Source organism: Panthera tigris, chromosome E3 (genome assembly GCF_018350195.1).
Source record: "Panthera tigris isolate Pti1 chromosome E3, P.tigris_Pti1_mat1.1, whole genome shotgun sequence".
Taxonomy (NCBI): domain Eukaryota; kingdom Metazoa; phylum Chordata; class Mammalia; order Carnivora; family Felidae; genus Panthera; species Panthera tigris.
Window position 1 is genome coordinate 38,787,954 of NC_056675.1, and position 26,273 is coordinate 38,814,226.

Consider the following 26,273-nt stretch of genomic DNA (forward strand, 5'->3'; position numbering starts at 1 on the left):
CCCGGGTAGGAAGAACAAATATTGTTTAAACGTCTATACAGCCCAAGGCAATTTACACATTTAATGCAATCCCTATCAAAATACCAACAGTATTTTTCATAGAACTAGAACAAAGAATCCTAAAAATCCTAAAAGGCTCTGAATAGCCAAAGCAATCTTGAAAAAGAAAAACCAAGTTGGAGGCATCACAATTCTGGACTTCAACTTATAACACAAAGCTGTAGTGATCATATGGTACTGGCATGAAAGTAGTCAGAGATCAATCAAACAGAATAGAAAACCCAGAAATAAACCCACGATTCTATGGTCAGTTAATCTTCGACAAAGCAGGAGTGGATATCCAACAAGAAAAAGACTGTCTCTTCAACAAATGGTCTTGGCAAAACTGGACCACTCTCTTACAGTATACACAAAAATAAATTCAAAATGGATTAAAGACCTAAATGTGAGACCTGAAACCATAAAAACCCTGAGAACACAGGCAGTGACGCTTTTGACATCAGCCGTAGCAATTTCTTTCTAGATACATCTCCTGAGCAAAGGGAACAAAAGCAAAAATAAATTCTTGGGACATCATAAAAATAAAAACTTATGCATAGCAAAGGTAACAATCAACAAAACTAAAAGGCATCCTATGGAATGGGAGAAGGTATTTGCAAATGACATATTTGATAAAGGGTTAGTACCCAAAATACATAAAGAACTTATACAAGTCAACACCCCAAAACCAAATAATCCAATTAAAAAATAGGCACAGGGCAGCTGGCTGGCTCAGTCAGGGGAGCTTGCGACTCTTGATCTCAGGGTTACGAGTTCTAGCCCCATGTTGGGGGTAGAGATTACTTAAAAAACAAAATCTTTAAAAAAAGATTTTATTTATTTATTAATAATTAATAAATTAATAAATTTATTTTATTTATTTTTAAATAAAAAATGGGCAGAAGACATGAACATTTTTCCAAAGAAGACAAAGAGATGGCCAACAGAGACCTGATAAGATGTTCAACATGACTCATCACCGGGAAATGCAAATCAGAACTGCAATGAGCTATCGCCTCACACCTGTCGGAAGGGCTAGACTCAACAACACCAGGAACACCAGGTGGTGGCAAGAATGTAGAGAAAAAGGAACCCTCCTGCACTGTTGGTGGGAATGCAAACCGGTGCAGCCGCTCTGGAACACAGTATGGAGGCTCCTCAAAAAGCTACAAAGAGAACTACCCTATGACCCAGCGATTGCACTACTGAGTAGTTACCCAGGAATACAGGAACGCTAATTCAAAGGCATACATGCACCCTGATGTTTATAGCGACGTTATCTACAACAGCCAAACTATGGAAGCAGCCCAAGTGTCCATTGATTGATGAATGGATAAAGAAGATGTGGCGTAGATGCACCGTGGAATATTACTCGGCCATCAAAAAGAATGGAATCTGGCCGTTGCAATGACCCGGATGGAGCTCGAATGTCTTACGCTGAGCCAAATCAGTCAGAGACAGACAAATACCATATGAGTCCATTCACATGTGGAATTTAAGAAACAAAACAAGCAAAGGGAAAAGGATAAGAGAGAAATCAAAAAACAAACTCTTAATTATAGGGGACAAACTGATGGCTACCGGAGGGGAGAGGGTGGGGGCACGGGGGGGGGGGGGGGGGGGAGGGATAGGTGATGGGGATTATGGCGCGCACTTGGCCTGATGAGCGCAGGGCGATGTATGGAAGTGTTGAATCATGATATCGTACACCTGAAACTAATATTACGTTGAATGTTAACTAAGTGGAATTAAAAATGGAAACTTACCAAAAAAAGACAACAACAGCCGCATAATCCCACGGTCTTGACCAGCTCTTTCCCGCCGTGTCTGTGAGGCACCCGGAGACATGGGACAAGGGCAGTTCACTTCCCAGCTCCTCTGGTCTCTCCCCGGTCAGCACAGGCCGGAAGTCTCGACACCTGCTCTGCATTTCTCAAAACCCTCCCACCACGGGTGCTGTGTCCTCCGGGCCAGGCGGCCAGCGGGTGGTTCCACTTTAGAATCTCATTCTTAGAGTCTGGCTCCAACCGTTGAAGGACAAGTTTCCCGGAAGCAAGCCCGAGGCAGGGATTTCTGAGTAATGGGTTCATTCCTGAACACGTTCAGGAAGCAGGACAGAGCAGGTGTGCCGATTAGAACGCTGCTATCTCCGGCTTCCAACTCACCCTTCCAGACCCTACCTGGTGATCGCTTTACCAGCCGATCCCTGTTAGCTTTGGCCCACAGGAGGCATAGACTGAAAGGCTGGAGGAGGAGGAAGGAGTCCCTGCTTCCTGTTTTCTGTTCCCGCCACCACCACCCGTTCTATCCAGGCAGCAACGGTTCATCCCAGGAATAACAACTGAATCGAGTTTGACATTTCCGCACACTCACAGAATCAGCCTCGTCACGGCTCATTAGAGACTCCGGCACAAGCTGCCTGAGGTCCACGGGACCCTCCTCTGAACTCAGAGACACCCATCCCAGCTGAGACGCACTCTTTCTCCAACATCTGCTTTTCAGCTCCTTAAGGCCCTCTCCAAGCTTCGATTTTTAATAATCCCAACCTCTTCCCTTGCCCCCCCCCCCCCCAGCCCTATAGGTGGTAACTGCTTTCGGCCTTCTTTACTGCCCCATTAGCAACTCTTTGTATCTAGTGAATCATCATTCATTCAATCATGGTTCATTAAAATAACAGATGGCTTTTCTTTTCTCCCCCAGGTTCGTTGAGATATCATTGACAAAAACCGTGTATACTGAAGGTGTTTGATGTGATAGTTTGATATATGTATACATTGTGAAATGATTACCATAATCAACACAGGGTAATCGTGAATGAACACATGCATCATCTCACAAGGTCAACGTGTGTGTGTGTGTGTGTGGTCAGAACACTGAAGATCCACTCCCTTAGCAAATTTCAAGCATACGATACAGTATTAACTATCATCGCCATGCTGTATATGAGATCCCCTCACCCTATTGGTCTTACAATGGGAAGTTTGTGCCCTTTTACCAACCTTCCCTCTTTCTCCCCAACACCCACGGATGGGTTTTCTGACTGCTGCCTGGACCCTGATTGGGTAATGAATTTGGGCTCAAATGCCACTGAGCTCCTTGCCAACGGGAAAGGGGTTGCTGGTAATCCACGGCACGTGGTGGCATCGAGATCGAGCCGCACGCCACCTGGTCGGTTGTGATGGCGTGCTGACCAAAGCATCGCCCTGAAGGACCCTGCGGCTGCCGTCCTATACTGTCGTGGCAGTAAAGGTGATTCTGAGGATAGTGGCATGAAAGGGGTTCTTCTGGGGGCGCTGGTTGGCTCACTGAAAGAAAATGACAAAACCAGACCTTTCAACCTTCAGCCCAAATCGTCTCTCACAGCTGCAGGGCTGATACGGCTAAAGATCAAACACATAGGTAAACGGTGCATGTTGTAGAATGACAATGGAAGTTGGGTTCCCAGCCTCCGGACGTCTATTGTGTGAAAGAAATGGCGACGGTGATGCAGAAGTGGAGCCCAAGGCATGGAGACCTCTGGGGGGGGGGGGGGGTCTCGAATGCCCCCAGCCACTTGGAGCTTCCTTGCCAGCAAAATCAGCCTGGAATCTGCGGAGAGTAGCCTTCCTGCCCTTGAACGTGCTGTCATCATCTCAGCTGGAGCGGCGGTCTCGCAAGGGGAGGCCACGCCTCCGCCAAGCCCACGCCCACCACCCTTGCGAGCCGTGCCCCATAACCGAAGTCAGACCAGCACGCTGTGGGCGGTGAGGACAAGAGCTGACCCGGGAGGAAATCCCTTAGACACCAAAAGAATTGGCAGTGGTGTTCCTGTATGCCAGCAGAAACCCAGGGGATCTGTGTGGGAATGAAGCTAAGGGTGTTGGAGCGAGCAGGATGAGATCCGACTTGGCTTTGCGGCTGGTGAATTTATTGACCTGGGGGGGGGGCACTTCCCAGAAAGCCTGTATTTAACACGTTACCCTGTGCGGCTGACTGTGGCTCTCTTAGGTTTCTTGGTTGGTTGGCTCAGCGTTGAGCTGCGTGGTAGCCTATGTTTAAGGAGACACGTGTGAGAACTTCATCAAGCAGAGAAAGGAAGCCAAAGACAGGGAGACGGCAGTGCTGGCGGGGATGTGTCACACACGACGGGCACAGCCGTCCCCCGCCCCCGAGCGCCCAGAGAACATTCCTCTCAGTGAGGCATTGAGAGATGTCAGCGAGGGAAGCGGGAAGCAGCAGCACCCTTGGATAGCTCTGTGGTCCCCATTCTCTTCAGGTCGCCCACGATGATGGGAGACACGGCACTGAGATGAGGTTCTTGACTCCAGTGGGGACAACGGGGCCCCGGATGTTTGGGAAAGTGGAAGAAGCAAGGCCGAAGCTGGATGAACAGAAGAGTCTCGTTCGTGGTTTCTAAAGGCAAAAGAGAACTGTATTTTTTGTGTGTTTATAAAGCTCCAGTGGTCATCCTTTCTACGGGCACGTGGAGTAGGAGGCTGATTTTACTCTGCTTCCTGTCGCGAAGTTTGGGAGATTCTTACCTCGGGATGAAGACAGAGATTGCATGGATTAAAAGGAGAGAAAACTTCATTTTTATCTTTTTTTTAAATGTTTGCTTATTTTTGGAGATAGAGACAGAGCATGAGCAAGGGAGGGGCAGAGAGAGGGAGACACAGGATCCGAAGCAGGTTCCAAGCTCCGAGCTGTCACCACAAAGCTCAATGCGGGGCTTGAACTCATGAACCGTGAGATCATGACCTGAGCCAACGTCCAACACTTAACTGACTGAGCCACCCAGGGGCCCTGAGAGAGAAAGCTTTATTATGGTCTATTTCAAACATGCACTAAAGCAGAGAAATAGTATAATGTGTCCTGCCCCTCAGTTTAAGCCATTATCAATTCACAGATAGGCTTGTTTCGTCTACACCTCCATCCAACTCATTATTTTCCCCTAGCTTTATTGAGATATAATTGACAAATAACAATGAAATATATTGAAGGTGTACAATGTGATTGTGAAATATTTACCAATTATTTACCAATACATTTGTGAAATATTTACCACTGTGAAGTCAACACATCCATCCGTTCACAGTTACTTTTTCTGTGTGCGTGGTGACAAGGCTCTAGATCTCCTCTCACAGCAACTTTCAGGTATGCGGAACATATTATTAACCATAATCAGCACTCGGTCCGCTGTTTTAAAGCACAACAGTTGTCATATAATTTAATCTCTAAATGATTGGATCTGTTTATAAAAGATAAGAACTCTTAAAAATATATGAAACCACAATAAAATTAATACACCTGGGAAAACGAACAATTATTCCTTTATATTACGAGAAAAGGATGCTAGAATGGATGGTTATTTGAAACATTTGAACGACGCAAGTATTCTTTTGTGAAAGCTGGAAACGCGCACCCCTTATTAGAAAATAGAGTTGCAGTGAATTGTCAGTAGCTTAGGTCTGCGTCTGGAAAAACTCCAGGAACTTGCTTCATCCACTAGGGAATTGATTCGGTTTTTTCTTTGGCAGAGGTCTAAAACTTAACCCCTCGTACCCCGGGTGGGACTCGAACCCACAATCCCTGGCTTAGGAGGCCAATGCCTTATCCATTAGGCCACCGGGGCCGGCGGCAAATACCTCGTAATGGTCCTAGACCAGTCTCTCGGTCACCTCCCCGTGGTTCCCACAAATGACGCACAGCCTCCCCGCTCCGTCCCGGCCTCCGTCCTGCCCCTCAGCACCCGCATTCACCCGGCGCTCACCCGCTCCTGAGCGTCCTGGGACCCCGGAGGGACCGCGCACGCGCAGATGGAGCCTAAAGAACCGGGGCCACAGGTTGTCAGCTCAGCTCTTTGGCCTACGGTGTGATCCCCGCTTAGGGTGCGAGAAGCCTGGGCGTCAAAGCCTGTGCGAGCCCTTTCCTTCTCCTTGCGGGAGAATCCGGGCTCGTTGGTAACTATCGATTAGCAAGAAGGAGCTGGCTATGCAAAACGTCGGAGAGGAGAGGACGGGGGTGCCAGCCGGGAGAGTGGGAAAAGCGCCGTCCCTGTCCTTGTCCTCCTCCCTACACTGGCCCGCAGACAAGAGGTATTACCTGGACTCAGGTCTCCGCGGTTTTAACAGAGCTCGGTGGCCTCCCTAGTGGCCCCGTATCTGACCGGCTGGCTGTGCCCGTGAGGATGAGAGCCCAGCGTTAGCTTTCCCACCAGAGGATGGGTGTTCTTTCTCACCTCCAAAATGTTGGTCCTAACGAAGCTTCAAACCACCGAAGCACCACAAACACGGTAACACCCCACATGACCCCAGGGTACCTTCGCGCACCTTCCGGAATGTGGGCTCCGGCTGCCACTGCCCCAGGGGTCACCAGGTGGGAGGAGGTCAAGTCACCTAGGTGAGCTGGCTTAGCCAGAATCCTTTGGCAAGAACACGGTTCCTCAAGTGGAGACATTTTTTCCCCAGGTAAAATGATAACCCAACCCTGGGCATATTGTTTATATTTAAACGTTTAAATATACATCCACACTAGTCATTTAAGGGTACACTATCATTGCAAGAAATCCAAATAATCTATTAGATTTTTAAAACATTTTATTCTGTTAAAAATGTGTATATAACGCTATAGCCAATTTAGCCATTTTTAAGCGTACAAATGAATTCAGTGGCATCAGTTACATGCACAATATCATCCAACCGTCACCAGAATTTCCAAAACTTTTTTTTAATCACGATAATCTATTATAGTTTGGAACGCACTTGTCTCCTGAGCCCTTGGAACAATTCCCGCGCCCCCCGCGCCCAAAGGTCCAACCTCTCATCTGTTACAGCTCTGGTCCTCAGGACTGTATTCGTGCAGCCAGTCCCTAGTGGGCCCCGGGACTCGCGGCCGGTGGCTTCAGGTTCCGGCCACCGGTGGGCCTCGCAGCTCCTCGGCGGCGCGGGCGTGCGGACCAGGCGCTGCCTCCTGAGCTCCGCCCTTGCAGGCGCGCGGCGGCCGCCGAGGTGCCCGAGGGCGGGGCAGCGGGCGGGGCACCGCCCAGGCGACCTAGGGTTTCGCGGAGGGCGCAGTCCCGACCGAGGGAAAAGGCAAAGCGGAGGGAGAAAAACAAACTGCGCAGCGACCACGAAGGGACTCGAACCCTCAATCTTCTGATCCGGAATCAGACGCCTTATCCATTAGGCCACGCGGCCCCGCCGGTGGCGCTCCCACCGCGTTTCTCATAAAGCTGATTCAGGCGCCTGCGTGTTGTACCGCAATACGCATGCTCCTACTGGCAAAGAGCTCCGCCCCCTCGGGCTCTATGTGGGCGGAGCCGGGGCCCGGCGCCGAGAGGAGCCCAGGCGGCTCCGCGAGAACCGCCCTCCCTGACTTGTGCTTACGAGTTCGAGCCCCGGTGAGGCCGCGCAGGCCCTTCCTGCCCTAACAGGCGCCTTTGGAGCTCTTCCCCCGCGTGGCCCCGGAGCGCGTTGAGTCGGGAGCTGCCCAGCGCTCCCCAGGCCCTGTTTCCCCTCATTCACAGTACCGATCCACCTGCAGGGCTCGGTCCAGAGTGTCATGGCTCCAGACTAGACTCTGACCGCGTCTCCCGCATTTCCGCGGCCCCGGCGCGGGGCGCCGCCAGGGTGCGGGAGCTGAGACCGCGACGTGGGCCCCGGCTGCCCCTGCTCGGAACATCCAGCCCAGCCTGGCCCGTGCTGGGCTCCTCAGGCCCTCCGCCCGCAGGAAGGAGGGCCCAGCCTGGCTCCCGGGAGCACAGATGCACCCTTACTGGGTGCCGAGCACCCTGCCTGCAGTCTCCCGCTGCCCCGCCTCCCTGCGAGCGGACGCATTCTCGGTCATGCACAGAGACGCCGGCCGAGCCCCCGCCCGGGCTGTCGCCCCCACTGACAGATGAGGAACGGGGGGCCGCGGGTGGAGTCCGCGGCGGCGCCGGGCTGTGGCTCCCACCGGCCGCACCCCCGGGGCAGCGGCGCGCGGTCAGGCCTGCAGGCAGAGCCGGCGCCTCAACGAGCTGCGGATCTCCAGGCAGGCCTTGCGGCGCTCCGGGCAGTCGGGACCCAGCACCTCCAGTTGACACACCCGCCGGTTGACCTGCGAGGCCCACGCCAGTCAGACCCAGCCACGCTCCACTTGGCCTCAATCTGAGGGGCTTCCGGGGGCGCCCGGGGGGTTCAGCCGGTTGAGCGTCTGACTCTGGTTTCCCCTCTGGTCGTGATCTCACGGGTCCTGAGATGGACCCTGCGTGGGGCTCTGCGCTCACAGCTCGGACCCTGCTTGGGATTCTCTCTCCCTCTCTCTCTGCCCCTCCCCCGCTCGCTACTCTCTCTCTCAAAATAATTACATAAACATGAACATTTTCTTTTTTTTTAACCTGAGGGGCTTCAGTTCCCTGCAGGTAGTGAAATTATTCAAACAAGCCAATCAGCTCCTCCTGCAGGAAGCAGGGGGCACCCCCCCCCCCATAAAGCCTGCGGCCCACAGCCCCTGCAGGTTCACTCTGCGCCTGACTGCAACTCCCAGGGGCCCCGCGTGACAGGCGGGTTCTCTCCGCCCGTCTCCTCCGCGGCGGAAAGGGAGTGTATGTGGCTAATAACTGCCGTCCATCTCGCCCCGCCAGCGCCCAGCACCGAGGGGCGAGTGTGGCTCACGGACAGAGTTAAGAGATGGCGAGAAGGATGAACCCAGCCCCCCTCCCCAGGGCTCTGCCTCTCCCCCGACACACCTCAGTCAGCAGCTCCAGAACTTCTCTCCCAGGGTCAGCTCTGAAGACCTCCACCAGCGTCTGGATAAAGTCTGAGCCTGTCTCATCCCGATAGGCTACACAGCCTAGGCCAGAAGACCAGGGTCAGAGTGTCAGGACAGGACCGCGGCCTTCCAATCCCCAGGGGCTCTTTGTTGGGGGAAAAGGGGGGGGGTGGCAAAGAGACAGGACCCCAGGGGTCTGGCAAGGGGATGGTGCAAAGAGCAGGAACTTCTTGCTTCTGGAACAACTTGTCGCTTGATATTTGTGGACTGAATACACAATTGCATTGAACGTGGAACACATATTCACTGTGAACCTACCACCTTCTGGGCACTGGGCAGAGGCCTCACGGAACCTGCAACCCTCCATACAGTCAGCTCTCAATATACGCTCACCATCATTACTATTCTTATAAATAATAGACATGGGAGGAAGATGGCCTAACTGAAAAGGGGCTAGTGCCCCTGTGCCCCAACTGCCACGCCCTGGCTGTCCCTCAAACCACTCCAGATGTCCAGCCAGGATGCAGGGCCCCGTGTAACAGGGCTTCTTGATGACCCGTCCCCTTACCCTCGGCAGCTGCGTAGACCGTCAGGATGTCTGCTTGGTCAGAGCTCCCTGCAGTGGGGAAGGGAGAGCTGCCTGCAAGAAAGACCAGCATTTACCCAGCACCCTGGGACTCTACCAGCCCCGGGGCTGCCCCCTCAGTCCGGCTCAAGGACACCCAGGGCAGTGGAATGAACACAGGGCGGAAAAGGCAAATCAGAACTGCAGTCTAAAAACAACCAAACAAAACCTCAAAGCTCAGCCCCATCACGTATCGGCTCTGTGACCTTAGAAGAGCTATTTCACCTTCCTGACTCCGAGGTTGTTTCGAGGCTCAAGCAGGGGAAGAAGCCCTCGATTTTCAAAGGCCCTTGCAGTTTAGGAAGGTTTTCCTTCCCAACCTCTTGGCAAAGCCAAGAGGATGCTGGGGGCGGCAGGCCCCCAGCTCAGAGCCCTGGAAATGCAGGCCAGAGAGGCCACCCAGTAGCCCCCGGCCAAGCCCAGCCTCCAGAAGGAAGGCACGCCCACCTTGGGCATCAGCATAGATCTGGAGGACATCGGCATGCGAGGGGGTGGTGGGTGATGCCCGCAGCCAGCGCCGGAACCAAGAGAGACCTGCGGGGCCCACACCGGCGTCCCTATGCCCTGGAAGAGGAGGGGACACACAGGCCCTTTCACTGAGCAGACACCTGGGGGGTCTCCAGGGGCCCATAGCCCACCCCCCAGAACTCCAGGGCAGCCCCATGAGACTAGAAAATCCAGGGCAGTGAACAACGAGAGCTGAGGGTGAAGTGCTCAAGTTGGTAGACTTGACTTCTAGGAGAGGCCCGGAGAGACCCGGAGATGGGACAGGTAAAGCACCAGCGCTCAGGCTTCCTGAAGAAGGTGGACAGCAAGTTCTGGGTCGCCGAGGGCTGGGTGTGGGAAGCTAGGACGGGAGGAGGCAGGTGGGGGGTAGGACCCCACTCACCCCCACGGCAAGCCTGAAGCAGAAAGATCTTGGGGCAGCCGCACAGGGCCCTGCAGCGGCTCAGCTCCTGCACCAGGGCCTCTGGCCGTACCTCCCGCCCGTCGGCCCCCAGCAGCTGTCCCTGTGGCCCCCCGTGGGCCATCAGGGCCACAAGGGCACAGCTCACTGGGGCCCTGTGGGCGTCTAGGCACTCCCGGAACTGGGCCAGCTCCTCCTGGAAGGCCTGGGGTGGGGACGAGATTGAGGCCTGGGCCAGGGCCATTGCCTCCCCAATACCTGGTGGCCCTCCGGGGAGGCTTCTCCAGCCCCCGCCCACCCTACTTACCACCTCCTGCCCACCTCAGGCCACGGCGGAAGTTCTCTTTCTAACCCCCCACTGCAACCCAAGGCATGGCCCAACTGGAGGTGACGTGTGTCTCTAGCCTCTTACAGCTGGGCCTTTGGCCCCAACGGGGAAGCTGCTCCAGAAAGTTAAGACGCGTGAGGGGCAATGAGCTGACGGGTGTCAGGGAAGGAACCCGAGACCCTCCCAGGAAAAGCTCGAGGGTGCAGCTGGGGCCTGGAGCAGAGGAGTAGAGGGTCAGCCAGTGTGGGAGGCTGCAGGAGCCCTGGAGACTGGGCGCCCAGAGGCAGGGGAGTGAGCTCCCCACGCACGCAGCAGGAAGGACTGAAGGCAGACAAGGGGCGGGGGGCCCGAGAGAGAGTCGCTGGAGTCCTGGGGTTGGGGGCGCCCTTCCTTTAGGGCACCACCACACCTCACCTGGGCCGTGGGGTCTGTCCTTAGCGTGGTCTTGAAGCTCAGGGCCTGGCACAGGGCCCCCAGCGCCTCCACATCGTGCTGGGCCCCGGGCCGGCCGTGGATCACGGACAGGAGGAGGGCGGCCCTGGTCCCGGACAGGTCATACCGAGCGGTGGGGCTGGGTTCTGGCTACGGACAAGCACAGGAGCGTTCGGCGTGGTCTGCGAGCTTCCCAGCTCCTCACCTCCCCCACCTCAAGTCTCCCGGAGCCTCTCTCCCACTCGCAACTGCTGCCACCTGGTTCACCCCACGCCGTCCCCCTCACCTCGGGCCCCCAGGGCTCCACGTCGCCCGGGCACAGTGCGCCCCGCAAGGAGCTCCGAAGGACTGGACAGGAGGTGGCCTCAGACTCTTCAGCTGTCCTGCAGAAGACCTGGGGGCGGGGGTGAGGCCAGAGAACGCCTCAGGGGGCTGCTCCACGGAGGCACGGTTCCGGGAGGGAACAGGACGCTGGCTTCAGGGAACAGCTTGGCCGGCTCGCGGCTCCTGCAGTCTCTTTGGGGTCCCCTACCAGAATTAAGGGAGGAAAAGACAGACGAAAGAAGGGGAGGGCACAAAGGGGAGGTCCTAGTTGAGGTTCAACATCGGGGGCGTCCTCAAGTGGAGAGCGGCTGTGCCATCCACGGCACCACTCCCCGCCCCAGGGACCAGTGTGCACAGGGCTGGGTGCTCCCTAGAGCAGGTTGGAGCCTGTCTGGGAAGGCTCACCGTGGGGGGGTGCCACGTGGCGAGGGTGCCAGGCAGGGGAAAGCTGTGGGGCAGAGCCAGGGGCCACCCCTCACCTCCAGGGTCACCCAGCGGCTACCCAACTGCCCAGGGAGACCTTTGGGCCTTGAGCCCAGACCAGACCTGGATCATTCCCAACTCTGGCCTCCAGGGACCCCCAGTCTGACAGGACAGTCGCTGCGCAAGTGTGAACAGGGGTGGGCAGAAGTGCAAGCCAACTGATCTGTCTAACAGGCTCAGGACAGGACAGCAGAGCCAGGGGAAGTGACTGGCACAGCCCCCCTCCCAGGAACTCCCCTCCAGACCTGGGCCCCTGACCTCGGTCAGCAGCTGCAGCAGAGACCAGTGAGGAAAGCGGCCACACAGCTCGCTCAAGCCAGTGAGGAAGGCTCCGGGCTCGGGGGCAGCTGGGTGGAGGAACAGCACATTGGCCAGAAAGGTGGGTCTCGGCCCCCCTGCCCTCCCCCACCTCTGCTTTGCACTGTCCCGCTGCCAGGGTCCCTGCCCAGCCCACTCACCCCCAGGAGCACTTGAGAGCAGAAGGAAAACTTTGGGGCGGCCCCAGAGGGCCCCACAGCGGCTCAGCTCCCGGACCAGCTGCTGGGGCTGCTTCAGCTGCCCCCTGGGGGCCACCAAGGCCACTAAGGCACAGCCCACAGGGCCCCCGAGGGCATCCAGCTGCTCCCGGAAAGCGGCCAGCTCCCCAAGGAAGCCCTAGGGCAAGAGCAAAGGCCGGGCCTGAGTCCAGGGAGGCCCAGCAGCAGGGGTGGTGGTGGCGTTGGGGTGGGCGTGGAGGCGGGAGGCAGGTGAGGACTCACCTGGACAGAGGCCTCCCTCCTCTGGCAGCTCTCAAAGCCCAGGGTCCGGAACACGCCCTCCAGGACAGCGACTATAGAGGCTGACACCTCAGGGCTGCTGAGGGTCAGGGCCACCCTTGGGCCCCGCATGCTGTACTTCCCCTGGGGAGGCAAGGCCAGAGTTGCACCGGGGTGGGGCTCCGCTGAGAGCCGGGAACAGGCTAGGCCAGGCAGTGCCCCGGCTACCTTTCTTCCCAGGCTCTCTCGAGCATCTGCGATCTGTGAGGCCACCTGCAGGGTCCCAGCCACCAGGAAAGCCATGGGGGCCGGGTGGGGGCTTCCTCTGAGCACAGAGCTTACCCCCTGACCCCCATGCCAACGCCCTGGCTCCCAGTCCTTGCCCTCCCCCCTCCAGCCCTGTCCTATCAGTTCTGTTTATGAGCTAAGCAGGACTCTGCCCCTTTCCCTGGAACCCTGGGTCTCGGGCTCCACCGCCCCAGGGCCTGCTCTGTCCCCTGGCCCCAGCGGGCTCCTCTCTGGCTGGCATTGGCACACCCTCACCTGAGCCGGGAGCATATGCCCAATCCTATTCTTAGCTCCTGGCCCACCTCCTATCTGATCTCGTTACACGGGAGCGTCTCCCTTCGGAGCCAGCCACCAGCACCAAAAACGTCCATGCCCGGCTTCCGCCAGCCCCCACTCTCCCGTGCACAGCACCCACCCACGTGCACACCGCAGCCTTGAGCACAAGGGTGGGAGGAGGGGTGAAGGGCGCCGTCCCACAGGGAGAAAACTCTGACCGGAGTCACGTGTCCCCCGTGAGACTCCAGTCGCTTCATCTGGGAAAAGGGGTCCATCGCAGTGACTTCAGGAGGAAGCAAGTGTTACACGGGCGGCTGGCTGAGGAAGTGCTCTCGGGCCAGAGGGGCTGGCACACAGAGTAAGGGACAGAACATTCTGTCTCCGCCCACCCCCACCCCCTTTCGTGAGGGCTCTGCTGGGGTAGGATGACCTCTGACTGTGCACCCCCCACTTCTGTGCGGGCTCCAGGCCAGGGAGGGGAAGGGTCAGATGTCAAGGGCTGGGTGGGGAACAGGCAGGGCCCATTCTGACCCAGCAGGCAGCAGGCCCCTCCCACTAAGGGATCTGAACACTGAGACGGCTTGAGTCCTGCTTCCCCACACACCCCACGCCCAAGCCCCTTTCCTCATTTCGCCCGTGAGGCCTGGCGAAGACCCACTCAGCTCCCCCACTGTCCTGCTGGGGTAGTGGGGGGTGCAGGTGCCCCCAGTTATCCCATCCTCATCTGTCCCCGGTCCAGGGCAGGCGCTGGCTGACGAGGGATGAGAGTTCGGACACTTGTGGCTGTCATTTGGGACCCAGCCATCCCGGAAGCCAAGAATGTGGCCCCACCTGGTGACCACCCAGTACCAGTACCACCAGGACAACCGAGCCAGGAGCCCCAGAAGTAGGAGTTCCGGGTCCCCCCCACCCCTAGCAGCCACATAAACAACAGAACAGTCTGGAGGAAGTTTCCACGTTTATTCAAAGCCCTCTGCTGCCCTTTTGAGAACAGCAGGGCCCAGCTCCTTTAGAGAGCCTGTGGTCTGTCCCTGGGAATGCCAATCTGCAGACAACGCAGGTGGCGCTGTGGAATGCAGTGCTTAAGGAGTCAGCGACAAGTGCTGACAGAGTGCTAGTGTTAAGTATTACAAAGCCCACACCTCTGGAGAGGGGAGCAGCGGGGAGCAGCCAGCCTCCACAGGCCCCGTCCTTGTCTATACGGTCAGCCTCCTGTCCCTGAAGCCACCACCACCCTCACTAGATTGGCAGGGGGTGGCCCTCAGGGACTCACTGGGGGCAAGTCAGCCAAGTGCAGAGGCGGGCAGGTCCCCACCTCCGGACAGGCAGTGGTCAGGGCCTGGCCACGGGAGGGGGTGTAGGGCCAAAAGCCCCTGCGGCCATGCCCGGGACCCAGATCCTCACAGGTCTGGGCTGTCCCTCCCAGAGCCTGGCAGCACCCTGTGGGTCAAGGCTTGTCCTCTGCACCCACCGGAAGGCACAGCTTGGCAGGGCAGAGGGCCAGGCCCAGGGCCCCAGCAGGGTGCAGGGAACATGAGCCACAGGGCAAGCGAGGCTGGGGGGCGGGGACCCAGAGCCCTGCCGATGACGTCCTCACACATCCCTGACACCCTGGCCTTCCGCCCCCGCCCCCCACCAGGCCAGGGGCCGGGATGTGCTGGGGCTTCGGGAAGCCAGAGGGACAAGAGAAACCCCAGGGGCAAGACAGGGAATGGCCAGGAGGTGACAGACAGGGGATTTCCATTCCCCGGGAGTGTCGGCCAGGCCCAGGGGCCGAGCCGAGCAGGGGCGCAGGGATGGTGGCCGCCCACGCCCACGGGTGGAGAAGCCCGGAGTGGGGGGAGACACCGCCCCGTCCCCGGCTGGGCCACGCGGCCCCCGCCAGCCCTCAGCCCACAGGCTGGGCCATCTTGGCGTGCAGGCTCTGGTGGGCGATGAGGTGGGCGCGCTGCTTGAAGCTCTTGTCGCACTCGCCGCAGCCGAAGGGCCGCTCGCCCGTGTGCACGCGCCGGTGGTCCAGCAGGTAGGAGCGCAGCGAGAAGCTCTTGCCGCAGTCACTGCAGCCGAAGGGCTTCTCGCCGGTGTGGATGCGCTGGTGGTCGGCCAGGTAGGCGCTGCGGCTGAAGCTCTTGCCGCACTGGGCGCAGGAGAAGGGCTTCTGGCCCGTGTGCACGCCCTGGTGGCGCACCAGGTCCGAGGAGCTGCGGAAGCTCTTCTCGCACTCCTGGCACTTGTGCGGCTTCTCGCCCGTGTGCGTGCGCTGGTGGCGCGCCAGGTCCGAGCCCCAGCGGAAGCGCTTGCCGCACTGGCCGCAGCTGTGCGGCTTCTCGGCCGCCAGGTCCCGGAACTGCCTCCGGCGCGTGGGCGGCCGCCCCCTCCGCGCCCCCGCGGCCCGCGCCAGGGGCGCCCCCGGCCGGGCCTCGCCCCGCCACGTCTCGGCCTCCTCGGGGCTCCAGGACACAGTCACGTCGCCGCCACGACCCCCGCCACCGCCGGCCTGGCCCTGGAGCGCCGTGGCGGCCTCCTCCAGCCGGGACTGCTCGCTTTGGCTCTCGGACCCCAAGCCTGCAAGCCGAGAGGGGGCGGCCTCTTCGGTTCCACTGGGTTCTGGGACCAGAGCTGGGGCGAGGCAGAAACGGGACTCAGGATCAGAAAGCCCTGGGCTACAGAGACCCAAGCCTCAGCTTCCTCGTCCGTAAAATAGGGGCCTGATAAAATGCCCGCAGAGAAACACTTCGGAGGCAGAGGCAAGGAAGGAGTCCAGCTGGGCTGATCTGCCTGCAGAGACACTTCCTGATCACACCCCTGACTTTTCCACCCCCGTGTCCGCACTGGGGCCCGGCGCCCCACGGTCTGAACCCTGGCTTTGCAAACTCTAGAACTGAATCGATTTAGGTAGTTTGCAGATTATCCAAGCTCTCAGTGCTTCTTACCAGAAACTGAGGAACCACACGGGTTCGGCCTATGTGGCTGCTCTCACCCCACCAGCTTTTGTCCCTTGACTCAAGAACAGAATTCAATAGGGAGTGATCCTCGTCTTCCCATGGGGTCATGTGGATTAAATGAGATGATCCCCAGACAGTGCTCAGACAGCCTCTAGCTTGGAGAGGGGCCCCAGGAGGGTGGCCCCTGAAGGGCGGGGCCCAGGCGTTGGCACAGGTCCGGCAGCTGCTCTCACTGTCAGCACCTCTTCGTGGGGCAGGCGAGGGGACCTCACAACTACTTCAGAGTCCCTTGGCCTCTCTGAGTCTCAGATCCCTTGTGTGGGAGCCGGGACAACACTTCTACGCACCAGGCTGTGAGAATCACAGGAAAATGCCCGTCTGAGAGCTCAGCACAGTGTGGGCACGCTAAAAGCACCCCTCACATGGTAACACACCCTCACAGGCAAACAAAAACGAACATTAACACAAATAAGAAACCAGCCAGTGCTCTTGAAAAGGCCCAGGAAAAGCCCACTTTCGAGCCAGCTCGAAGACTGGTGTGGGAAAACTGAGGATTCCAGTGGGACGCAGAGGAGTGTGTGGCCTGCTTGGGCCAACCATCCAGCGCTGGACCCCCCAGGAAGGGTGCTGCCTCCAGTTCAGAAGAGCCAAGGACCCCAGGGATCCTGGCTGCACCCGCTGCTTACCTAGGGCAACATTCCGGGAGTTTTCCCGCTTTATGTCCCAGAAGAGATCCCTCTGAGCAGGGTCCAAGGACCCCCATTCTTCCCGGGAGAAATAGAAGGGAACGTCTCCAAACGTCACAGGTCCCTGGAGTGAGGGGAGAAAACCTGGCTCGGCACTGCCACTCAGGGCTCCCCAGGCAAGCCGTGGGTGGGGACAAGATGGGGGCTGGGATGGGGAACAGGACAGGTCCAGGCAGGACCAAGATGGATAGAAGAGGTCTTGATGAGAAGGCGAGGCTCATTTTAGGGACTTGACAGCACAGAGGGCCTCAGAGGGGACACAGGGACTAGAAACTCACGTGGACGTCAGAGGCAAAGCTGGTACCGGTGTTCTCTCCGCTACTGCCCTCTTTAAGAGCAGGCAGCTGGGCTGAAGAAAAGAAGAGACCCTCAGAGAGGCCAGCCCAGGTCAGGGGCCAGATCTCGCACATGTACACACACACACACACAAGCACACTTTCCTAGGCTCCTTAGAACAGAAATAACCTTCCCGCTACCCTCAAGGCAACAAGCGGGAAGGAGCCAGGCCCCTGCCCAGCCACCTGTGGCCCACAAGCTTACTCACCGCCATGGCTGTGCTGCTCCCAGAGTACAGGTGGCCAGCTTCGTGCCCCCACTTTCACGGGAAGCCCCTTGGCTGGGGGTCCCTGGACTGTGGCCTCAGGTTCCACCTCCTCTGAGGGCACTTCCTGTGCAGGAACCACAACATGCTCATCAGCACCGAGATCGGACGGGGGAGACAGAGCTTAATCCCTGGGAAGGAGACACAGGACACGTCCCTCAGGAGGAAGGGGCGTGGGGAAGGAGATCAATATGGGTCCCGGGAAAATCCAGAGGAGAATGTTCTGTGTGCCCGAGGGCACTCCCCGATCAAGCATGAGGCAAGAACAGCCCCCAAAAGCCAAAATCACAGAGCCACTTACTAAGGGGATGTGGGGGCAGATCTCCAGGCCAAGGGTGAGCCCCACACCCCAGCCACTCATTAGCACCTCCCCAAGGGTCAAAATCGAACACCCCCCAGACAGCAGGGTTCACACAGACAGCTAGCTTCTCACACCCACTCTGGTGCTGTCATGACACATATCACTGTACCCCCAGGGCCCGGCCGACAGCAGAACACGGATGAACATTTGCAGAACCTGTGTGGAGCTAACATCTGCCTTCCTGGAACACGCCCATTTTGATCCTGCTGCTGCCCTCCAAAGCCACCAAAACTAAACGACTCATTTGGACAGTGTCTTTCAGAACCGCAACACCTGCTATGATGTACTCCTGCGGATGCTCCCTCTGGCCCCGCATCCCTACCACCCCTGGAGGACTCGTTTCCAGGGAGGACTTCCTCTAAGAGAGGAGACGGCCACCTCCCTTCAGCCAGGAGCCATCCAGGGGCCCTGGGTGCGGGAGGGGCCCCTCACCTGTGGCCACGCTTTCGCCGGCTGCCTCTGCAGGACCTCCACCAAGGCGACGGCCTCCTCACCACTGCCGGGACACCGCTCGCGCACCCAGTCCTGGACGCCTCCGGGCAGCACGCTCAGGAACTGCTCCAGCACCAGCAGCTCCAGGATCTGCTCCTTGGTGTGCAGCTCGGGCCGCAGCCAGCGGCAGCAGAGCTCCCAGAGCTGGCTGAAGGCCTCGTGGGGCCCGCCCACGTCCCTGTAGCAAAAATGCCGAAAGCGCTGTCGGCAGGCCTCAGAATCCCTGCTGTCTTCTTGCGGGGCGGAGTCCTGCTCCCACGAGGAATCTTCTACCTTTACGATCAGCAGCCCTTCTCCCTCCCCAGGAGCCTCATCCTGAGGCTCTGGGGGTGCTGCCATTCCCCTGGCCTAAGGACTGGTTGGCCTCAATCTGGGCCTGCGAGCCTGCCCCTCAGTCTCCCAGAGGAATCTCCTGTGGCAGCCGGGTGGGCATCTGGACGAGGACTCCTGGGGAAAGAGCAAAAAGGAGGAGGGAGGCAGTACATGAGCAAACACCAGCCTGCTCCTGGCCTTTCCTGGCCTTGACATCTTTTTTAGGCTGTCCTTGCTTCTGTGACTCTCTTTTTTCTGCCCAAACAGGTCCATAGCTCCTTATCCTCAGCTCTGAAATCCCAAGCTCCCAGGCTTTTACTCCCTGGCCTACTGATATGAGCGTATTTATAATCTCCGTGTATCTCACTAAATGGAGATGTTCACATGTTTTACAGCAAAAACATTTTTGTATGTATTCAGTTTGGAAATATTCATCAAGCTGTACGAACCATGTGTATTTCTGTAGGTGTCCTACACTGTGAGAAAAAATGTAATTAATACGTTTGATTATTATCTATTGCTGCAAATTTTGTTGGTGGGGTCACTTGATATACCATGTGTACTGTATTACGGTTCTCAAATTTGAAAACTTCCGAATTCCAAAACACATCCCGGACTTTGGGTGCCAGCGAAGAGCTCACAGAGACACCTGTCTAAGCCATTTATCCACAGGTACGTATGAATGAATGACACAAATTTATCCCTTACATCACTACTCTTCCAGTACTCCTGAAAAGTCTGGATTTTGAAAATTTCCTTAATTGCTCTCTTAACAAAAAAAATGTGACGCAGACCATCGAAATAAAGGGGGGAGGGAGATGTAAACGATACAGAAACACATAAAAGAGAAACTCCCGCAATTCAGTTGCACCCTCCCATCAACAGCATAACATATGACCTCCCAGACTTTCCCCTGTCCATCTACTGAAAAGGTATCTATAGAAACGGGGAAAACCAAGTGTGTGTGTGTGTGGGGGGGGGTGTTTACATAAATGAGGTCTTACTGCACATACTATTTTGCAACTTGCTTTTCCACCTAACAATGCTTCTTCGTTAGCCGCTCTGCGAGATTCCACGGTACGAATGCGCTCCAGTAAGAGATTCACGTCGTTTCCAGTCCTCTACTACACACTAAGCACTTTATTTACTTTGTTCTTACACTCCTCGCAACGCCCCTGAAAGGTACGCGCTCCATCCTCATCCTCCAGTGACCATGGAGAAGGCTGCGCTCGGAGAGGGCCAGGGACTCACCAGGGTCGCTCGCAGGACGCGGCGGGCGAGAAGGCGGACCCGGTCGGAGCCCTGCGCTCCGACCCCGGCGGCCTCGCCTGCGCGCAGCTGAGAGGGAGCGGGCGGGTAGTGGACACGGGCGCGTCCCCACCCCCGGCACTTCCCAGAGGCACGCGACCCCTTCGGCCTCCGTCTCCGGACGCCGACCCCGGCCGCCCGGAGCCCCGACGTCGATCTCGGAGTTCGGCGGCCCGCGTCGCGGGTCCCGCCCCCGGGATACACACCGCCCACAACCGCCCAGGGTTCCTAGTTCCGCCGCCAGATCCCTGCGCCGGAAGTTCGCGCGGGGCTCGCCGGGAAACAACAAGGCGCATGCGCCGCAACAAGCCCTCGAACTACACGCCCCAGGAGGCCGTTCGCCCAATTGAGTCCGCCTTCTCCCCGATAGATAGCCAATGAACGGGGAGAATTTCCAAAGTTGGCCAATCAGGAGGCGGTGGCGCCCTGCGCCTCACCACCAATGCCCCCATACTCAGGTCTGTGTCTAGATTCGTGCTTTCAGATTTCTCTGAAAATCTAAAAGGCCAGTTAAGGGCGAGAAGGGAAAGACAAGCCCGGTCTGGTGGGCCGAGCCGGCGTCTGGCCCAGCCACGAGTAGAGCTCCTGATCCGCCGGAAGGGATCCCCTGAGGACGAACTCTTCCTTCCGCCCTCCTTGAGTCAGACGAGGGCGGAAGGCTGAAGGCCCGCGCGCGACCCGGGAACTGGAGCTCGGCCCCGGGAGACTCATTTCCAGCCCCTTGGGTCCCGCCCTCGCCTCAGTCTTTACCGCCCCTAGAGAGGCGTGGAGCTTCCTGGGAAATGCAGTCCAGTGAGGGACGCGGAGCCTCCTGCGGCGTTTCTCTCCCCCCCCCCCCCCCCGCCCTCCCCCCCCCCCCCCCCCCCCGCCCTCCCCCCATCCCCCCACCCCCTCCCCCCACCCCCCACCCCCCACCCCCTCCCCCTCCCGAGCTTCAGCCTGGGTTGTGCAGCGGGACGCGGCAGGCGGAGACGCTGACCCCGCGGAGCCCCGCCTCGCTTTCCCACCGGCAGCTTCGTCTGCGGGGCAGCGGGGTCCTCGGGGAGGGGAGCGCTGGGTTCTTCTTTCCATGTATTTGTACCTGCTCCTACACTCTACTTCTCTACCTGGAGATCTGAGGCTCCGGATCTTTTCCTGAAATATAAAAAGCTCTCTTGCTTTGATTTGTTTTGATTATGCAAGTGTTGCATGCTTAGTGTAGAAAAGAAAATAAAGTATGAAAAATTATAAAGTTATTTATATCCACAGGGCTAGCTCCCTCAATCTGCTCAAATGTCACTCCCTCCAAGTGACTTCCCCTAATCCTATGTAAACAGCACCCCCGCCATGCTTCTGCCCTGCCTTATTTTTCTTTTATCGCTGCCTGACAGACTTGTGTAATATTTGTCTCCCGGTACTCGAGTTTAAGCTCCGTGAGGTCAGAGTTTTCACTGCCCTACTCCCAGCACCTGGATTTGTGTCTGGCACAATATTTGTTGAATAACTGAGGGCAAAAATAATTGAAGGTGAAAAAATATTCCCAATAAGGCCATTCAGAAGTGAGTATCATTAATATTTTAGCCTGTTCTTATACATCTATGGATACCTGTACTGTAGATCTGGAATCATTCTATGTAAATATTGTAGGTTGACTCAAAAGTCCATCAAGGATATCTTTGCAGGTCACCCTATGTAAATAAAATGCATCTCTTTTGCAGACTGCATAGTATTCCATAGCATGCAAGTTCCATATTTTATTTTAAATCGCTTCCTCTTGGACAATTAGAATTTTTCCATTTTTCCGTATGTGCAGATCGTTTATGCAAACACCCACCTTCCACTATTTGCTTGAACCATTTGCTGGAGAGCAAATGCCAGGCCTGCTCTGTGAAGGCTGCTAAAGTGGCTGCTGCTGCTGCTGCTTTCTTCCCTCCCTCTACTGGCCCCGTGGAAAACTGCCCAGGGGAAAAAAAACTTGAGAGTCCCCTTTTCTAGGTGTGGATTTGGGATTTACAGTGTTCTTCCATCGCCCTCTATTGGCAAGGACTAGCATCAAGTCGACTAGCGAAGTAGAAAGGTCTACAGGCTGTAGTATCGCACAGGGTGACAAAATGTATGTGTTGGGGGCTGAGAAACAAAAAACTGGCACATTTACCGTGTATATTATCGGGCATTGCTGGCAGATGACAAGTCATTTGTATACGATTACATTGAAATTAATCACCCAGTAGCACTTCTTTTTCTTTCTAATTTTAGTTTATTTTTCTAGCTAGGAAGTATAATCTATAAATAATGAAAAAGTCAACATTCTCTTTCCAGAAAATTTATATTCATTTCCGGAATTTATACTCATCATTTTCTCAGTCTTAGTCCAGCACCCTCGAAACAGTGTCAAAAATTGAGGACAGGGGCGCCTGGGTGGCTCAGTCGGTTGAGCGGCCGGCTTCGGCTCAGGTCACGATCTCGCGATCCATGAGTTCGAGCCCCGCGTGGGGCTCTGTGCTGACAGCTCGGAGCCTGGAGCCTGTTTCGGATTCGGTGTCTCCCTCTCTCTCTGACCCTCCCCCGTTCATGCTCTGTCTCTCTCTGTCTCAAAAATAAATAAACGTTTAAAAAATTAAAAAAAAATTGAGGACAGTAGGCATCATTGTCTTGGTTAATAAACAGTTTTGTGATTTATAACTGTCCATTGTTTGTCTCTGATATATATTCATGCTCATACTAAGGAGCATCTATTCTCATTTGCAGCAGAAAAGCTACTAGCTGTTCCCCAATATCTGTTTTCTCCCTCTATAGTAAGAATTTGGGGGGGCACCTGGAGGGCTCGGTTAAGCCTCTGGCTTCGGTTCAGGTCATGATCTCACGGTTTGTTGAGTTCAAGCCCGTGTCAGGCTCTGAGCTGAGCCTGCCTCAGATTCTACCTCTCTCCCTCTCTCTCTCTGTCCTTCCCCCGCTCACGCTCTTGTTGCGGTCTCAAAAATGAACGTTAGAAAAAAATTAAACAATTTTTCAATGGGCACATGGCCGTTCAGAATGAGGAGTATACCTTCCCAGCCTCCCCTGCAGCTGAGTATGGCCATGTACTTAAACTGAAGGCAAGGAGATGTGAGAAGACATGATTTTTCATGTATCTTGTTCGAAAGGGATGGGTCATGTCTTCCTATTTTCTTTTCCCCAGCTGCTAGCAGAAATTTGGACCTAAGGGCACGGGCCATGCCAATGAAAGTAACCCCCAGAGGTATCAAAGCAATAAGATGGAAAGCGTCTGGATTCCCGACGATTGTGGAACGCACCAAACTAGCCCTAGATTTATACCCAAGCAGTGATGTGAGAAAGAAATAGATATGGCGTTTAAGCCACTATTATTTCGGACCTCTGTTACAACCAGAACGTATACCCTGACTACCATTATTGCCTACTAAGAGGTTTTTGTTTTTCATTAAAAATAGATGATAAAGGAGCACCTGGGTGGCTCAGTCAGCTGAGTGTCTGACTTCGGCTAAAGTCTTGATCTCTCAAGTTGAAGCCCTGCGACGGGCCCTATGCTGACAGCTCGGAGCCTAGAGCCTGCTTCAGATTGTGTGTCTCCCTCTCTTTCTGCCCCCCCACTCACATGCATGTGCGCACACACAAACACCTCTCTCAAAAATAAACACACACCAAAAAAAATGTTAAAGAGATAGAAATAAAAATATTTATTTTTATTATTTCCCCTATAGGATACTGGCTATTCAGAATTTCCATGTCTTCCTGCCTCAATTTTGACAGTTTTTAAAATTTCTCTAGGAAATCATTCCTTTCATCTGCAATTTGTACATGGTATTCCCATTTGATAAAAAATGTTTAAATTAGCATGTATTGGGGCGCCTGGGTGGCTCAGACGGCTAAGTGTCTGCCTCCAGTTCAGGTCACGATCTCACGGCTGGTGGTTTCGAGCCTGGCATCAGGTTCTCTGCTATCAGTGCACAGCCCACTTGGGATCCTGTCTCCCTCCCTCCCTGCCCCACCCCCACTTGCGTGCTGCCTTTCAAAAACATACATAAAAACATTTAAACATGAGCATGTACGGTTGAATGCTACTCCTGGTTTTGGGATGGTGAGAGGAGACTTTACTGGCGGTGAGATGAGACTCCTGGTTTTGGGATGGTGAGATGAGGGCCTGGGTCCATGCTGGCTCAGCAGGCTAGGGCCGCCACACTTGTCCTGACGGAGGCTGCCTACCTCCAGCCCACCTGCGCACGTTATCGTGAGAAATACACTTACATCTTGGTTAAGATCCTGCTCTTTTGGATCTGTTATTTGTAGTTGAACTGAATCCTAACTGATTCACTACCTCCTAAGATTCTGAAAGGATTAAATAAATAAGAGAATATATATGTAAGTCCACTTAGCCCAGCACTAACTTTTAACACACAAGAAGTGCTCAGTAAAGAGTGGTTTAGTCCCAGGGAGTTCAGCATCGCCAGGAACCTGTCACCTGGGCATGCCCACAGGAGTGTGGGGTACTTAAGAGGGTGCAGGATTTAGGCCCTCCAGGCCTTTTTTCCATTTTCTCCTTAAGATTTGAGCCAAACTTGTTCTGGTCAGTGGCCTGTGGGGATTGTAGTACTAATCTTCAAGACTAGTCCATAACTTTGTTAGTTGAGAAGAGAAAAACAGGTGCTCTAGGAGGTGACAGAGGTGCAGGCCACAGAGTGCTGTCTTTACAACCCAGGCAAGGGATCGTGTCTGACCACATGCCACAGGACAGCCCGAGGAGGAAGGGTGGACCATCCTCATAACCTCCTTTCTCCACCCTCTGCCACACGCCAAGGAGAAACTTCAGACCACAGTCCTGGGCACTGTCACCTTCTAGCCTCCCCTCCTGCAGTCATCTCCTACCTTCCCTCCCAAGAGAGGTGTCATTTCAGTCTCTTCCTGGTGGCCGGGCCTTTATTCATTCCGTTTCCTGTGCATGAAGTTCTACCCCCAAATCCTAGTAAAATGGCTTCTTGTCTTTTCCAAGTCTCAGTTTAAAACTTCCCTCCTTGAAGAGGCCCTTTCTGACAATCCGTTCCTAACATTGTTTCACCCGTTCCTTTCTGATATTTGTCACTACTTGAAATTAATGTCTGTGTCACTTATCTGCATGTCGGTCTCCCTCACTAGACCGGAACCCGAGAGGGCAAAGATCTTTTCTGGCCTTTTCACCGCTTATTCCTCAACGTTTAGCAAAGAACGTGGAACACTCGCATTCATTCCGTATCTGCAAAATGAATGAGTGAATGCAGCAAAGCCCCTATTTAACGTTTCCCCGCCCTTTACCTCCCTCCACACAGCACCCAGAGCCACCCCCACACCCCTCGCACTAGCCACCTCAGTCTCCCCGACTCCCCCCGGAAGAGGCCTGAGCTCTCCTTCCAGGCCGTCCCGCCCCCGCGCCCGGCTCTCCCTGGCAGCACCGTCAGGCCCTGCTCCAAGGCTTGGAAGGTGCTAGAGCGCCGGCCGGCGGGAGGAGCGCAGGCGGCCACCGAGCTCCAGTGCAGGGGTCGTAGGTGCCTGCTGGGTTCGGGGTCCCGGAGTCTCCAGCCAGCAACGAGACGAGAGGACTGAGGGCGCCAAGCCGGAAGTGGCTCTGGCCCAGGCCCTCAGCCCTCTGCCCACGTCCAGTCTAAGACCGCAGGAGGCTTTGCATCTCGGTAAGCCCAAGCCGGCTGTGAAGTCTCGCGGGTTGGCGAAGCCAGTAATCCAGCACCCGGTCGCTGGACCCTTCCGAGCCCGACGCGTGGCAGAGAAGAAAAGGGAAATTGTCAAAGCGGAGATTTCCGGCCATTACGGGGCAATCTTGTGGCCCGGGGAGCGGAAGGGTGAGAGAGACGGCCGTGATTGGCCGGGTCCACCGGTGCCCGCCTCTTGCCCCGTCCAGACGTCTGATTGGCTAAGGGCAAGGGTGGGGGCGGGACATTCCGGAACCCATCCTCCTTGCTGTGAGGGCGCCCAGTGAGCTTGTCCCGCTTACGAGACCTTCGCACGCGTCCCGCCTCCCTACCCCGCGGAGTCACCCCAGCAAGGGAAGAAATGACCCCAGACCGAGCTGGGCCCTGAGCCCCTTCGACCGGACTGGGCCTTGCCTTCGGGCCGCACAGGAAGCGGGTGGGGAGCCCACACGGAATATTCCCCGCCTCCGCCCTCGCCCTTCTTTTGACCGCGCAGGCGCAGGTAAACGGTGAGCACCCAGGTGGGGCTCTCCCGAGCCGAACCGAGCAGCTGGGCGGTCAGGTGTGAGCAGAAGCCAGAAGGAAACGGGCCACATCCGAGCGGATACCCAGAGACACGAAGGCCCTTCCCTGGCGTCCCGCCCCC

The 26,273-nt window shown here is 56.2% G+C and overlaps 2 protein-coding genes and 2 non-coding genes across 5 annotated transcripts; all 4 read right to left on the reverse strand.

Moving 5' to 3' along the window:
* Positions 1–5,577: 5,577 nt before the first annotated feature.
* TRNAR-CCU lies at positions 5,578–5,650 on the reverse strand. The gene has a single exon. It is a non-coding gene; the product is annotated as a tRNA-Arg (tRNA).
* Positions 5,651–6,679: 1,029 nt separating this feature from the next.
* Positions 6,680–12,480, reverse strand: LOC102967249 (putative caspase-16). The gene is made up of 8 exons (XM_042971594.1): positions 12,327–12,480; positions 12,127–12,215; positions 11,348–11,589; positions 10,284–11,211; positions 9,842–9,958; positions 9,338–9,409; positions 8,747–8,850; positions 6,680–8,115 (listed from the first exon to the last, which is right to left on the reverse strand). Exons 4-8 carry the CDS (start codon positions 10,543–10,545, stop codon positions 8,002–8,004), a joined length of 669 nt encoding a protein of 222 aa, XP_042827528.1. The 5' UTR covers positions 10,546–11,211; positions 11,348–11,589; positions 12,127–12,215; positions 12,327–12,480; the 3' UTR covers positions 6,680–8,001.
* Positions 7,142–7,214, reverse strand: TRNAR-CCG. Its single transcript has one exon. It is a non-coding gene; the product is annotated as a tRNA-Arg (tRNA).
* Positions 12,481–14,133: 1,653 nt separating the features above from the next.
* ZNF213 (zinc finger protein 213) lies at positions 14,134–20,184 on the reverse strand. Of its 2 annotated transcripts, none has more exons than XM_042972151.1 (6): positions 19,896–20,184; positions 18,273–18,779; positions 17,423–17,546; positions 17,157–17,227; positions 16,819–16,942; positions 14,134–15,806 (listed from the first exon to the last, which is right to left on the reverse strand). In XM_042972151.1, the coding sequence occupies exons 2-6, from the start codon at positions 18,669–18,671 to the stop codon at positions 15,076–15,078; spliced, it is 1,449 nt and encodes a 482-aa protein (XP_042828085.1). In that variant the 5' UTR covers positions 18,672–18,779; positions 19,896–20,184; the 3' UTR covers positions 14,134–15,075. The 2 variants fall into 2 exon arrangements, with proteins under 2 accessions (XP_042828085.1, XP_042828084.1); XM_042972150.1 differs by having other exon boundaries at positions 19,658–20,184.
* Between the last annotated feature and the right edge of the window lie 6,089 nt (positions 20,185–26,273).

Excerpts from the sequence above, each read along its gene's own strand:
- LOC102967249 (XM_042971594.1), bottom strand. The coding sequence starts at position 10,545 with ATGGCCCTGGCCCAGGCCTCAATCTCGTCCCCACCCCAGGCCTTCCAG. Across the intron at positions 9,959-10,283 it reads GCTTCAGGCTTGCCGTGGGG|GGCATAGGGACGCCGGTGTG; the intron begins GTGAGTGGGGTC and ends CTCCTCTTCCAG. Across the intron at positions 8,116-8,746 it reads TTCTGGAGCTGCTGACTGAG|GTCAACCGGCGGGTGTGTCA; the intron begins GTGTGTCGGGGG and ends TGGGCCTCGCAG.
- ZNF213 (XM_042972151.1), bottom strand. The coding sequence starts at position 18,671 with ATGGCAGCACCCCCAGAGCCTCAGGATGAGGCTCCTGGGGAGGGAGAA. Across the intron at positions 17,547-18,272 it reads CGGCGAAAGCGTGGCCACAG|GAAGTGCCCTCAGAGGAGGT; the intron begins GTGAGGGGCCCC and ends GTTCCTGCACAG. Across the intron at positions 17,228-17,422 it reads GGAGCAGCACAGCCATGGCG|CCCAGCTGCCTGCTCTTAAA; the intron begins GTGAGTAAGCTT and ends TCTTTTCTTCAG.